Source organism: Procambarus clarkii, chromosome 5 (genome assembly GCF_040958095.1).
Source record: "Procambarus clarkii isolate CNS0578487 chromosome 5, FALCON_Pclarkii_2.0, whole genome shotgun sequence".
Lineage (NCBI taxonomy): Eukaryota > Metazoa > Arthropoda > Malacostraca > Decapoda > Cambaridae > Procambarus > Procambarus clarkii.
In genome coordinates this window covers 1,234,590-1,250,681 of record NC_091154.1, presented here as the reverse complement: position 1 = coordinate 1,250,681, position 16,092 = coordinate 1,234,590, and the positions used below count along the sequence as shown (strand labels likewise).

The following is a 16,092-nucleotide window of genomic DNA, read 5'->3' as shown; positions in this document are numbered from 1 at the left end:
TGGTAAGACACTCGCCTGGCGTTCCGCGAGCGCTATGTCATGGGTTCGTATCCTGGCCGGGGAGGATTTACTGGGCGCAATTCCTTAACTGTAGCCTCTGTTTAACGCAACAGTAAAATGTGTACTTGGATGAAAAAACGATTCTTCGCGGCAGGGGATCGTATTCCAGGGACCATAGGATTAAGGACTTGCCCGAAACGCTACGCGTACTAGTGGCTGTACAAGAATGTAACAACTCTTGTATATATCTCAAAAAAAAAAAAAAACCTACGATAATTTCGAGTTACGATGTAAATTTCATCGAAAAATGCGACTCGACATCTGATGGTGTCGTCGACTTCCGATATTTGTTGGTACACGTTCGGGTCGACCGAGCGCGTGGTTCCCGGTCACGCGGCCGTCCTGCTACTTTATACTTTAAACAGCGGGCAGCTGTTTACTACAGCGGCCCGCTTAGTGACGATCGCACCTATAAGAAATTCCGCTTTTGTGGTGATTTTTTGCATTTTGAACTTTAAAGTAATTATTATATATCGCGCCATGAGTCCCAGGGAAGTCAGTGGTAAGACTCAACATATGAAAACCCATGTAAGGATGACCATAGAGCAGAAACAAGAGTACAGAATGTCTCTTCCTCAACAATTAAGAAAATGTGTGCAGCATGGGAAGAATTGCAAACCTTTGCTGAAACGACTCACCCAAATCAAGCTGCAGTAGGTCGTTGCCTTAACCTATTCAGTGACACTGTGATGCATCATTACAGACAAACGTTAAAATGAAGGGAAAAACAAATGTCTCTTGACAAATTTGTAGTGAGACAAACAAGCACTGAACCGGCCACAACCAGGTCCTAGTGGTATTCAGGCAAATTTAGGAGAGAGAGAGTACCCCAGAGAAAACATCACTGCCTGATGTGATAATGGAAGGGGACTCCCCTTCCAAACAGTAACAACTCTCCTCCTCCCCCCTCATCACCATCTTCCATATGCCATCAAGAGCCCTCCATAAAGGTAAGAGAAACATTGGTACTGTATTGTACTTAGAAAAAAAACATTGTATTCATTATAAAATGTATTTGTATCTGAATATTTTGGAGGGTGGAAAACGGATTAATTCAATTCCCTTTATCTTGAGTTGATTTCGGGGCTTTTTTAGTGTCCCCGCGACCCGGTCCTCGACCAGGCCTCCACCCCCAGGAAGCAGCCCGTGACAGCTGACTAACTCCCAGGTACCTATTTACTGCTAGGTAACAGGGGCATAGGGTGAAAGAAACTCTGGCCATCATTTCTTGCTGGCGCCCGGGATCGAACCCGGGGCCACAGGATCACAAGTCCAGTGTGCTGTCCGCTCGGTCGACCAGCTCCCCTTTCCTTTACCTTTATGTACCTTTATTATAAATATAATAATAAAAAATAATAAAACTAATAATAATAATAATAAAAAATAAAAGTAAATAAGTACCTTTATTTCTTATGGGAAAAATCACTTCGACATATGATATTTCGACTTACGATATGTCTCTGGGAATGGATTAGCAACATAAGTCGAGGCCCCATTGTATATTGAAAATGAGTTACAAACATAATGTTGGCTAAATAAATAGAGCTAGTACATACTATGCCTGAAGCCACTAATATGCACAGCATTTCGGGCAAGATGTGGGGGAAAACTTAGACTAAAACTTAATACTAATTGAGATCAAAAGCATAAATTCCATTGAAATAAGGAAAAAATAAAAAAGTTATTGTTACGTTATGTATGTTACTTGAGTTGTATTATTGTTATGTATGCTACTTGAGTTACATTATTGTTACATTATATATGTTACTTGAGTTATGTTATTGTTCCATTATATATGTTACTTGATAAATAAATAAATGTTTATTCAGGTAAAGTACATACATACAAGAGGTTTTACAAAAATTGATAGATTTATAGATAGAGCTAGTACATACAATGCCTAAAGCCACTATTACGCAAAGCGTTTCGGGCAGGAAAAACATTAAAGACTAAAACTTAATACTAATTGAGATTAAAGTATAAAATGTGATGAGAACAATTAAAAATAAAAAACGGGGGAACATGGCAGAAAAAGCAGCACAAATACAATTGGGTCGACAAACGGCGTTGTTTAAAAAAACAGACATGGGTTGACAATATAGGGGTAAGGTAGGTTACAGGGAATTTATTAGGTAGTGCTTTGTTTTTATGTTAAACTGGTTGAGAGAGGTACAGTCTTTAACATGATTGGGAAGGTCATTCCACATTCTGGGTCCCTTGATTTGTAGAGCATTTCTAGTTTGATTAAGTCGTACTCTTGGAATATCAAAACTGTATTTGTTTCTGGTGTGGTGCTCATGGGTTCTGTTACAACCTTCAATGAAGCTTTTGAGGTCAGGATTGGCATTACAGTTCAGCATTTTATATATGTATAATACACATGAGAGAATGTGCAGTGACTTAATATCTAACATATTCAGAGATTTGAGTAGGGGTACCGAGTGATGTCTGGGGCCGGAGTTGGATATTGTCCTAATAGCAGCTTTGTGTTGAGTAATTAGAGGACGTAAATGATTTTGGGTAGTAGAACCCCAAGCACAAATACCATAGTTGAGATATGGATAGATGAGGGAGTAATAGAGCGTCACCAGGGCAGGGCGAGGTACATAATATCTGATCTTAGAAAGAATGCCAACAGTTTTAGAAACTTTTTTGATATATTTGGAATGTGTCCCTGGAAATTCAGCTTGTGGTCAATGAGAACACCAAGGAATTTGCCATTTATTTTGTAACAAATTTTGGTATTGTTTATCCTGAGATTTATTTGATTAGAGAATTTATTGCCAAACAAAATATAAAAAGTTTTGTCAATGTTAAGGGTGAGTTTGTTGGCAGTTAGCCAGAGATGGACTTTATTTAGCTCAGTATTCTCTGTGGCATTTAGAGCAAGGGGGCCAGGACTGAAGTAAATGAAGGTTGTGTCATCAGCAAATAGAATTGGTTTAAGGTGTTGGGAGGCATTTGGAAGGTCATTAATGTAGATGAGAAAGAGGAGAGGGCCAAGTATGCTCCCCTGAGGAACACCGATGTTGATGGGTAGGGTGGGAGAATTGAATTATTCTCAGAAACATACTAGAGCCTGTCAGTAAGGTAAGATTTGAGGTATTGCGGGGAGTGTCCTCTGACTCCATAATGATGTAATTTAGGAAGAAGGTTTTGGTGGTTGACAGTGTCAAAAACCTTATGCAGGTCCACAAATAACCCAACAGGGAACTCATTTTTATCAAGAGCTGCATGTATCAAGTTAATCATACTAATAAATGCATCATTAGTGCTTTTTTTTGGGTCTGAAGCCATATTGACAAGAGCTAAGTATATTGTGTTTGGCTAGATAAGAGTAAAGCTGCTTATAGATTAGTTTTTCAAATATTTTTGACAAGTTAGGCAGGATTAATATAGGTCTGTAGTTGTTAATATCTGTGAGATCACCACATTTGTGGACAGGGGTTATGTTATGGCTTGAGTTATGTTATTGTTATGTTATATATAGTATGTTACTTGAGTTACGTTATTGTTACGTTATGTATGTTACTTCAGTTACGTTATTGTTCCATTATGTATGTTACTTGAGTTACATTATATATGTTACTGGAGTTATGTTATTGATAGATATGTTATGTTGCCAATGTTATGTATTTACCTGAGTCTGTAATCCTTCTCTGGAGTGCCATTGAGTGATGGATGTATTTAGGTCTCCACATACTCATAATACAAAGTGCAAAACCACAATAATGTTTAACTCGCTCTAACCTCCCCTCCCCTTCCCCCGTACAGTTCTCCATGCCATGTAACTACCTACACATATGGCCCCGGGGCGAGTACATGATGATTGCTCTACCGAACCAAGACAAATCATGGACTGTGACCCTCTTCATGCCATTTGAGGTCTTTGAAGGGCTCACATCCCCGGAGCGTTTGTTGGACTTCTTCAAGGTGGGTATTGAGCCAGGTATCGGGTCAAACTGTACACAAGATGATTCAACAAAACTGGTTTTCTGTTTGTTTAAGCATAGGTTAAGCACTGTTAGGCTAAGTTATGTTTGGTGAGGATGTTTTGGATTTAGTTAGGTTAAGTAGGATTAAAGATATATATATGATATTGTTATTATTATTATTATTATTATTTACAAGAAGGTACAATGGGTTGTTGAGATTACATTAGTGATATATTTACATTCTTCCAAAGCCAATAACATGCATAGCATTTTGGGTAATTCCATAATCTAACATATTTGGTAAGATGAAAAAGTACATTGTAGCAAGGTTTCATATCACGATATCACTAGCACGAACGCTATGCGTGCTAGTGGCTTTACAGGAATGTAAAATCAACTTAATTTCTATGTTTTCTGTTAACCCCCAATGTACCTTCTTGTATATAAATAAATAAATAATTAAGTAAATAAATAAAATATCAACAATATAAATTGACAGGAGTGATTAGACTGGTAAAGTTTAAGTACTTAATTAATTTTAGTACTAAAATTTGGGAAGTGGGTAGTACAAGATATAAATACAAATATAAATACAAATACAAATATAAATACAAATACAAATATTTATTCAGGTAAGGTACATACATACAAGGTGAGATACAAAAAGTTGATGGATTTATAGATAGGGCTATTACATACAATGCCTAAAGCCACTATTACGCAAAGCTTTTCGGGCAGGAAAAACACTAAGACTAAAACTTAATATTAATTGAGATTAAAGTATAAATTGTGTTGAGGAAAAACAAATGAAAAAAAGGGGGGGGGGGGGAACATGGCAAAAAAAATAGCAAAAATATAATTTGGTCAACAAACAGCATTGTTTAAAATAGTAGACATGGGTTAATATTTTGGGGTTGAGGTAGGTTACATGGAGTTAATTAGGTAGTGCTTAGTTTTTATCTTAAACTAGTTGGGAGAGGTACAGTCTTTAGATACAGTGTGATTTTGAATCACAAGGTAGGAAACTATCGAGGATGAAATTAGGTCCTTTTTTTATTTTACTTTTGAACAGGGCATGGGATGGATAATTCTTTAATTCATCAGGAAGCGAGTTCCAAAGAACAGGGAGTGAGAATTTGTTGGTAAATCATCTTGTGGGTAATATGACTTGTATCCATCGAGCAACCCTTACTCGTAAAAAGATAGTACTTCTAGGAACTATTTAATCGAACATACAAAAGTGGACTATTGCAGCCAGCAATGTTTTGTACTATTACTTTTCTAGAGGGCATGATCCTATAGTTTCAACTAAGTAAACACATACACACACACACAAATTCAATATTTGTGATAGGGTATTAATGCAACCTTTCCAAAATTCCTTAACAATTTTGAAGAAAAATATTATGCACTTGTATACTAATATGCAAGTTTAATTAAATATTTTTTATGGAAAATAATAATAATAATATTGCAGGCGATGAGTCACAATAACGTGGCTGAAGTATGTTGACCAGACCACACACTAGAAGGTGAAGGGACGATGACGTTTCGGTCCGTCCTGGACCATTCTCAAGTCGATTGTGATGAGGAAGAAGAGACAGGCAAAAAATAGGCAAGAGAGATCTAAGGAGCAAAATAAGGTGTAGGGGGATAGTAGTAATAATAAGAACTGCAGAGGGCCTATTGGCCCATACGAGGCAGCTCCTATTATAACCACCGAATGAGAAGGAGATAGTAATAGGAATAAGAAGAGGATAGCAAAGGAGCATAGGAGAAGACAATGAACAGAAAAAGGGAGAAGAGAGAAAGAAAAGGAAAGAGAAAGAAAGATAAATGGAAGGGGGTAAGCTTATGTTAAGTCATGTTTGTTAGAAATATTAGAGCATTTGAGTATATACTGTGAAAGGGAACACAAGAGAAGTGTTAAGTCTGCAGACACTAGCAATGCTCTCTTCTGCCATGTGAGGGATTCTAATCATCCCATTGATTGGTCTTCCTCCAAAATAATCTTTCCTGCCTCTACTCTACACAGACGCTGTCTTGTTGAATCGGCTCTAATACACAATGTACCCAACATGAACTTGAGTCCTGGCTTTGTTGCTGTGGACTCTTCCCTTTCACAGTATATACTCAAATGCTCTAATCTTTCTAACAAACGTGACTTAACATAAGCTTACCCCTTCCATTTATCTTTCTTTCTCTTTCCTTTTCTTTCTCTCTTCTCTCTTTTTTCTGTTCATTGTCTTCTACGCTCCCTTGCTATCCTCTTCTTATTCCTATTACTATCTCCTCATTCGGTGGTTATAATAGGAGCTGCCTCGTATGGGCCAATAGGCCCTCTGCAGTTCTTATTATTACTACTATCCCTTACCTTACTTTGCTCCTCAGCTCTCTCTTGTCTATTTATTGCCTGTCTCTACCTTCTCATCACAATCGACTTGAGAATGGTCCAGGACAGACAGAAACATCGACGTCCCCTCACCTTCTATTGTGTGGTCTGGTCAACAATAATAATAATATTCTTTTTACAGTATATTGTAGGACTTTTACATTTAAGCAAATATATTGTGGATAAGGGGACTTCATCTCAGAACCTCTGATGGTAGGGGGTGGCTCACCCCAGAACCCCTGATGGTAGGGGGAGTGTGGCTCCCCCCAGACCCCCGCAACATGTAGCCTCACTTTACTCTGCATCTGTTCCTACTGCATTATATAATTTATGTATGCTTTATGCATTTATAATCAACTTACTCTCTACAAGTTAATGTTCACTTCCTTCTGTAAAAAGGATCTCTTGCTTATACCTTATATAAGTGTAACTTAACCCTTAATGATTGCTACTTTCTTTTATTAAACATTTTTCTCCATGTTGTATTTTACTCAAGATCAGAAATATGCAAATTTGCTGGGATATTAATAGTTTCTTACAGTCTTGAGAATCACAATTTCAATATAACACAATTTCAGGAAAACTACCCAGATGCCATCACGCTAATTGGTAAAGAACGGCTCATTCGTGATTTCTTCGCCAACAAGGCTCTTCCCTTGATTAATGTTAAGGTGAGTGTCACCTTTATGTGCTCCCCTTGTCTGAAGGGAAAACACTCTATTGGATCAACAAATAGAAGTTTTCCTGTTGATAATTTTAGGTTACACAGTAGACTCACAGTTCGAGGGACTCTGGTTTGACTCTTGGGAGGGACAGAAAGGGCTGAACACATTTCCTTTCACCTGAAGCACCTGCTCACCCAGCAGTAACTAGGTACCCGGGAGTTAAGGGTTTGGGGGGGGGACCTCAATGAAAGCCAAACATACATGAACAACTAGATAAAATTAAATTATGAATTAATTATATTTGATATTATACTTGTGTTTTACCAACATGTGTGATGTTGCAGTGTTCGCCATACCACGTGGGCTCCACCTCGCTGCTTCTGGGGGATGCAGCGCACGCCATGGTCCCCTTCTATGGTCAGGGCATGAACTGTGTAAGTTGTTGGGGTCCTGTGTACATAACATTTATGTACTGCTCATTCCTCAAGCATTTACATGTCCATTTACAAAACCTGTTCGTTTTACACATGGTATATTTGACATATATATAGTATATTTTATTTGTTATTTTTTGGACAGTTTTGATTCCATAGCTTAAATCTATAGCCTCTTGTTGTTTGTATTCCAGTAGTGATGACAGAATATGACCAGAAACAATACTATTTATTTATTTATTTATATGTACAGTATATACAAGAAGGTACATTGGGTTTATGAGAGAACATGGCATTGATGTTTTAACATTCTTGTAAAGACTCTTAACACACATAGCATTTTGGGCAGGATCTTAATCTAACAGATAACTTTAAGTAGAAAATTTCTAGCAAAATTGATTTTTTTTTTACAGGTACATTTTAAGAAAATTTGAGAAAGATTAGTAGGTACATTATAGTAAAATTTAAGGGTGATCAATAGGTACATTGTAGCATAATTTGAGGATTATTTCAAGGTATAATTCAGTAAAATATGTGTTGAATATAACAACCATGATATAAGGTGACAGCAGTGATTACAGTGGTGAAGTTGTATGGCTTAAGTACATCTATTGGGGGATTGGGTAGAACTAGATACAGTGCGAGTTAAAGCACTAGGTAGGAAACTATGAAATTCAAATGTTATTCAGGTAAAGTACATACATACAAGGTGTGATACAAATATTGATGAATTTATAGATAGAGCTAGTACATACAATGCCTAAAGCCACTATTACGCAAAGCGTTACGGGCAGGAAAAACACTAAAGGCTAAAATTTAATACTAATTGAGATTAAAGTATAAATTGTGTTGAGAAAATATAAAAATAAAAAAGGAGGGGAACATGGCAGAAAAATAGCAAAAATACTAGTTGGTCGACAAACAGCATTGATTAAAAATAGCAGACATGGGTTGACATTATAGGGGTAAGGTAGGTTACAGGGAGTTAATTAGGTAGTGCTTAGTATATATCTTAAACTGTTTGGGAGAGGTACAGTCTTTAACATGACTGGGAAGGTCATTCCACATTCTGGGTCCCTTGATTTGTAGAGCATTTCTAGTTTGATTAAGTCGTACTCTTGGAATATCAAAAAGGTATTTGTTTCTGGTGTGGTGCTCATGGGTTCTGTTACAACCTTCAAGGAAGCTTTTAAGGTCAGGATTGACATTACAGTTCAGCATTTTATATATATATATATGTATAATACACATGAGAGAATGTGCAGTGACTTAATATCTAACATATTCAGAGATTTGAGTAGGGGGTACAGAGTGATGTCTGGGGCCAGAGTTGGATATTGTCCTAATAGCAGCTTTGTGTTGAGTAACTAGAGGACGTAAATAATTTGGGTAGTAGAGCCCCAAGCACAAATACCATAGTTGAGATAAGGATAGATGAGGGAGTAATAGAGCATCACCAGAGCAGGGTGAGGTACATAATATTTGATCTTAAAAAGAATGCCAACAATTTTTTAAACTGTTTTTGATATATTTAGAATGTGTCTCTGGAAATTCAGCTTTTGGTCAATGAGAATGCCAAGGAATTTGCCATCTACTTTGTTACAAATTTGGGTATTGTTTATCCTAAGATTTATTTGATTTGAGGATTTATTGCCAAGCATAATATAGAAAGTTTTGTCAATGTTGAGGGTGAGTTTGTTGGCAGTTAGCCAAAGATGGACTTTATTTAGCTCAGTATTCACTGTGACATTTAGAGCAAGGGGGTCAGGACTGGAGTAAATGAAGGTTGTGTCGTCAGCAAATAGAATTGGTTTGAGGTGTTGGGAGGCATTTGGAAGGTCATTAATGTAGATGAGAAAGAGGTGAGGGCCAAGTATGCTTGCCTGAGGAACACCAACGTTGATTGGTAGGGTGGGAGAAATTGAATTATTCACAGATACATACTGGAGCCTGTCAGTAAGGTAAGATTTGAGGTATTGCAGGGAGTGACCTCTGACTCCATAATGATGTAATTTAAGAAGAAGGTTTTGGTGGTTGACCGTGTCAAAAACCTTAAGCAGGTCCACAAATAACCCAAGAGGGAACTCATTTTTATCAAGAGCTGCATGTATCAAGTTAATCATACTAATAAGTGCATCGTTAGTACTCTTTTTGGGTCTGAAGCCATATTGACAAGAGCTAAGTATATTGTTTTTGGCTAGATAAGCGTGAAACTGCTTGTAGATTAGTTTTTCAAATATTTTTGACAAGTTTGGCAGGATTGATATAGGTCTGTAGTTGTTAACATCAGTGAGATCACTACATTTGTGGACTTGGGTTACTCTCTATGATTTCATGAAGATGAAATGAGGTACTTTTTGTTTTTGTTTTTGAATAAGGCAAAAGTTGGACAGCTTTTCAATTCACTAAGGAGTGAATTCCATAGACTAGGTCCCTTTATTTGCATAGTGTTTACACAAATTAAGTTTGACTGGGGATATCAGAGATATTTATTTCTGGTGTGGTGATTATGAGTGCTATTACATCTGTCCGGGGAGAGTTTCAGAGCATGGTTTGAGAACAGAGCATTTAAGAACAGGGTTTTGTAAATGTAAATAGCACAAGAGAATGTGTGGAGTTCTCATGTGATGTTTAGGGATTTAAACAAGGGGGCTAACTGTTGTCTGAAAGCAGAATTTGTTATTGTTCTGATAGCATATTTTTGTTGGGTGATGATGGACTTGAGGTAGTTATCCGTGGTTGAACACCATGCAAAGTTACCATATGTAAGATAAGGGTAGATTAGTGCATAGTTTGAGAGACGAGCAGAGTTTGGAACATAATATCTGATTTTAGAGAGTATACAAACCGTTTTTGAGACTCTCTAAGTTGTGTGTTGTATGTGGGTGCTGAAGTTGAGTCTCTTGTCTAAGTATAGGTCAAGGAACTTTTCATCATTTTTATTGCTGATGTTAATATTGTCTATCTAAAGCTGAATTGCATTTGTTGATTTGTTTCCAAATAAGATGTAGTAGGTACTTTCTGTGTTTAGTGGGAGTTTGTTGGTTGACATCCTAAAGTGGACTTTTTTAATTCATTATTTACAACATTATTTAATGTGTGCAGGTTGGGGTCTGAGTAGATGAGAGTAGTATCGTCAACAAATAATATAGGTGTAAGAATAACTGTTAGAGACATTAGATAGATCGTTGATGTATATAAGACATAGGATAGGTTCTAGGATACTGCCCTCTACAGTTATTGGTAGAATGGGAGAGGTTATATCATTGATGGCTACCTATTGGTGTCTGTCATTAGACAGAATTGAAGTTAATGTAGAGGTGGTCCCTTGTTACTGACCAATGCAAGTGGTCCTCGTTACTGAGCATCATGTAAGTGTTCCTTGCACCTAACCATCTTGTTAGTGTTCCTTGTTCCTAACCACCATAACCAGTGGGCACCACTGGTTGAAAGTGACTGACTTGCCATACTGTTTATTATGGCAAATTAGTTGCTTTCAACCAACGGTGCCCACTGAGAAGGATATCATATGCATACCTTATAGTGATATTTTCAGTTTACATTTGTTTTCAAAAATCATAATACACCTTACCAGAACTAATAAGATGTATAATGGGATCACAAGACCGTGATGTAGCTACAATAAAATACATTATAAAACTTGGCTTACGGTGCAAGATGACACTTTCCAAAATCCAAATTGGGTATAGTCAGAATACAGTAGTATAAATCTGGTATAGTACTACTGGTTGGGATATATTTGAGCTCATTATGGTTCAGTTGATAGGGTGTGTGTGTGTGTTGGGACTCTTAAGAGCAGGATTTAGCAAGCATTTATGCATCTTGAAATGAAACCTGTACATCTTTCAACAATCACTATGGCTTTGTTTATGTTTATTACTGTTTTACAAGCTTAGAATCTTCACAGCTCAAGGTTATCATTATCATAACCATCCTCCCTGTTTATGATAATAAACCTCATAATGCTACAGAGCTCATAAACTGTTTAATAAATGTGACAAAAGCTGCTAGGATTATTGAAAAATGCACAGGTTCTGCAAGTGGATTTGTTTAATGCTTGATGGTTACTAGCCCAGGTATGTGGGTTCGATGCCGTCATATGGCCTCATTACTTTCTGACTAATGTGTTCCAGGGGATGGAGGACTGCATGGTGTTGGATGAGCTGATGAACCAGTTTGAGGATGACCTGGTGAAAGTCCTTCCCGAGTACTCCAAACACAGGAATCCGGATGCTGAGGCCATCGTCGACCTAGCTATGTACAACTACATTGAGGTTAGTCTGGCTTATGGTCCCTTCGAACCTAGTTTAGGTCTCTTCGGTTTATGTGTCTATGGTTTAATGTGTCTCTAGTTTATGTGTCTATGGTTTAATGTGTCTCTAGTTTATTTGTCTCAGGTTTGCGTGTCTCAGGTTTAAATACTGTATCACTGGTTTCAGTGCCGGAATTAAGCATAAGTCAGTCAAGCTACAGCTAGAGCCTCAAAAAATTTCAGCCAAATAATAAATATGCATTTAGTAAATGAGTTAGTTTGAAAATAATTAAAAGGCATATACAGTATTGAAAATGTTTTAAATTTTGTTGTGGAGGCAAAGGTCTTGTTTTGGTATGCACCTTCGCGAGACCTCCTGGTGTAACTTCTTAACAAGGTTCCTCCTAGCTTAATATAGCTTAGAAACTCACCAAGTCTAAATCCAGCTCTGGTTTACATGTGTGGGGTTCATGTGCATGTTGTGACCATCAGTTCAACACTAGTCATGGCTAATGGAATTCAATCTGCATAAATGCAATGTTATGGAATGTGGAATAGTAGATAAGATAATATAAGATAATTAGAGATACACACAACATAAAATTGTATGAAAAAATCCAACTTCAGAATCGCTTTTAAACTGCATAGAATTATTAGATTCTGCATATGGATGATGAATTATTAAAGAAATTTTTCACGACCTTTGTGAGACCAAAAGTGGAATATGCAGCGGTTGTATGGTGCCCATATTATAAGAAGCACATTAATAAATTGGAAAAGGTGCAAAGACATACAACTATATGGCTTACAAAACTAAAAAGCAAGAGATATGAAAAGAGACTTGAGGTGTTTAAATAAATATACCAAAGCTAAGATATTTATTTATTTATTCATTTATTTTATTTATTTATATACAAGAAGGTACATTGGGGGTTAAGAGAGAAATGAAGTTGATTTTACATTCTTGTAAAGCCACTAGTACGCATCGCATTTTGGGCAAGTCCTTAAACTAACAGATAATTTTAAGTAGATAAATTACAGTAAAATTGTCAAAAAATGTTTACAAGTACATTGAAAGAAATTTTGACACAAAAACAAAGATTAGAAATATACACAATAATAACAATACTGTACACTATAATGAACAAGGAATACTTGGTACATTAGGATAACATTTCAGGGTTATGCATTGGATCACAATGGTGTACCACAAAATTGGAGTAGTAACTTAAGAATCTAATCTGTCTAAGGCCTACATAAGCAACTCTAGTCTTAAAATATGCTATCACAAGCCTAGTACTGCAATTATGTGCTAAACTAAGCCTATCATAGTTTAGGTTTGGTTATTACCTTTTTCAGACCTATACACATTTCTGTGTACAAAACAGAACATTGTTATAATAATAATAATAATAATAATAATAATAATAATAATAATAATAATAGGATAAACACTCACACTCACACTTGAGACTTACATCTCAACATGTAATCAGTCTAGTAAGTCTCGTCCTAACCACACACTCAGACCTTGACAAAGCACTCAGGAGAGTGCGCAAGACTTGGTGTAAATTCCTTACATAAATATAACATATACACAAGTGTAAGTTTTTATCCTATGTTCTTATGCCTGTGAGAAGACATTACCATTACTACTACTACTACTAATAATAATAATAAAGACATACATATAAAATGTAAATGTAAAAAAACATATAAAATGAGTTACAAACAGAATGTTGGATTTCTAGATAGAGTCGGTATATTATTTTACTGTGCCTAAAGCCACTAATATGCACAGCATTTCGGGCAATTGGGTCCAACAATTTTTTTCTTTTAAGTTGGACCAATAAATTGCTAAAAGTACTATCATATTTGGAGGATGAGCTGTTATGTGCAGTTCTAATCTTTTCATTTTCAGGAATATTCTAGATTTTACCTTTTTTGTTTCTACTTATAATAATAATGATAATAATAATAATAATAATAATAATAATAATAATAATAATATTTATTCCAAAGAATGTGTGTGTAGTTAAGATTGGAGTGAAGATTGGAGGAAGGGACAATTATAGAGACAGGTGTTACATACTGGATACTAATGATTAGTACTATTATGCCACTATTGGCATAATAGTACTTTACCATTAGTATATGATACTATGATACTTTGCCACCATTATGCAAGGCGTAACTGTAGTGGTAAAGCACTCGTCTCGCGCCGCTAAGCGATTTGGTCAGTTCAAGTCCTGCCCAGGGAGGATTGACTACGTACTAATCCTTAACTTAATCTTAATTCCGTTCATCCAGCTGTAACTGGGGACCTGGTTGTAAACCAATTATTAGGTCATGTTCCAGGGGAAACCTGGTAGGGGTAATGCTTACCATGAGAAACGGAAAGGGACAGCTCTCAGCCTGTTAACAGGAGTCAGCAGTCGTCTGCTCCTGTACCCTCCTGTGTGAGAGAAAAATAAATAAATCATATTAGTTTTGGGGGACAGGAAGCCGATAGGATATCAAAGGTCCCCACATTATTTTTGAGAACTTTTTCAATTATATTTCTGTCTCGGTATCTATAACATCGGCAGGCATATTGTTCTATTGATTTACAGTATTACCCTGTAGCACTGTGATCTATATTCTAGATTCACATCTAAGGATGTTAATGCTGCTACGTCTGTACTGGGTAATAGAATGAATCTCCTGGTGCCTCTGTTTACCTAGCTCGAAAGGCTCTGTGTAATGATAGTTTTATGTACTCACCTAGTTGCACTTGCAGGGGTTGAGCTCTGGCTCTTTGGTCCCACCTCTGAACTGTCAATCAAATGTGTACAGATTCTTGAGATTAGTGGGCTCTATCATATCAGACCATTGTGTACAGACCATTGTGATCATTGCTGTCTTATATGTGCTGTCAATCTGCTGTATGGTGTCTATTAACCTTGTTTAAATTACTAATCAAGCTGTCAATGTAATCAATCAGAGCTTTAATATAACAATGTGCTTTAATATACCTACTTATCTCTCTCATCTCATTTTTCTCTTGTAATGTATCTTTATCATTTATCAATTCTGATTTAAATTACCTACTTAAAATTATCTGCTAGATTAAGGACCCGCCCGAAACGCAATGCGTACTAGTGGCTTTACAAGAATGTAAATACTGTATTATCCAATGTATTCTCACAAACCCAATGTACCTTCTTGTATATATATAAATAAATAAATAAATAAATAAATAAATAAATAAATATCTACATTTGAAACTGTGCATGGAGTCAGCCTCCACCAAATCACTGCCTAATGCATTCAATGGCTAAGTCAACTCTCATATCAGGAACAGTTGAGGGCCTCAGGGCTAACAACACTACAAATCAGACATGACAGGTGGATCTTATTGAAATTTCTAAAATACTGAACAAGTTAGAGGATATTGATCCGGATATTTTCTTCATTAGGTCAGATGTAACACAAACAAGTTACAATGGATGCAAGCTCGACAAGCCACAATGTAGGACTGAGAACAGGAGATGCTTTTTCACCCACAGGGTTATTAACCCATGGAACTGCCTACCCATCCATGCCCTAAATGCCAAAACTGTGTTGAGTTTTAAAATATACCCGGAAAAGATCATCAAGGCAAATGGGGGGACCTTTGACAAGTCGCCGGCTTCTTGTCCTTATCGAGGCTACTATTTGTTAGCTATTCTCACACTGAAAAAGTTCTTTCCAATGTCCTAATGTTAATGTATTGTTCATGTCTTGCCTATGAATTCTCCACTGTTCATGTATATTATGTATGTACTCTTGCATACATAAAATATTAATATTATAGCAGTAACTAAGTACCCGGGAGTAAGGGAACTGTTGTGGAGTGCATCCTGGATAAAGCGCAATTGTTGACCTAGAGCAACCTTTCACCTGATGCATCTGTTCACCGAGCAGTAAATTGGTACCCATCAACTGTTGTGGGTTGCATCCTGGCAGCCAATAGTTGGCCTAGGGAGACCTTAATACAAGCTTAAGAATAGTCTTTCTCTCCCCGACAATGTACTGTACAGTAATAATAATAAATAAATAAATTAATATATAAATACATGTTTATTCAGTTAAGGTACATACATTCAAGAGATTTTACAAAAATTGATAGATTTATAGATAGAGCTAGTACATACAATGCCTAAAGCCACTATTACGCAAAGCGTTTCGGGCAGGAAAAACACTACTGACTAAAACTTAATAGTAATTGAGTATAAAGAATAAAATGTGTTGAGAACAAATAAAAATAAAAATAAAAAAGGGGGAACATGGCTGAAAAGGCAGCACAAATACA

At 36.5% G+C, this 16,092-nt stretch overlaps 1 protein-coding gene across 1 annotated transcript in view; it reads left to right on the top strand.

Moving 5' to 3' along the window:
* Positions 1-16,092, top strand: part of LOC123764542 (Kynurenine 3-monooxygenase cn) — a 39,290-nt gene that overhangs the window by 16,162 nt on the left and 7,036 nt on the right. Inside the window, exons 6-9 of the mRNA XM_069337919.1 lie at positions 3,835-3,993; positions 6,966-7,058; positions 7,397-7,486; positions 11,641-11,781. Of these exons, the coding sequence (XP_069194020.1) occupies positions 3,835-3,993; positions 6,966-7,058; positions 7,397-7,486; positions 11,641-11,781 (483 nt within the window). The remainder of the gene's footprint in view (positions 1-3,834; positions 3,994-6,965; positions 7,059-7,396; positions 7,487-11,640; positions 11,782-16,092) is intronic.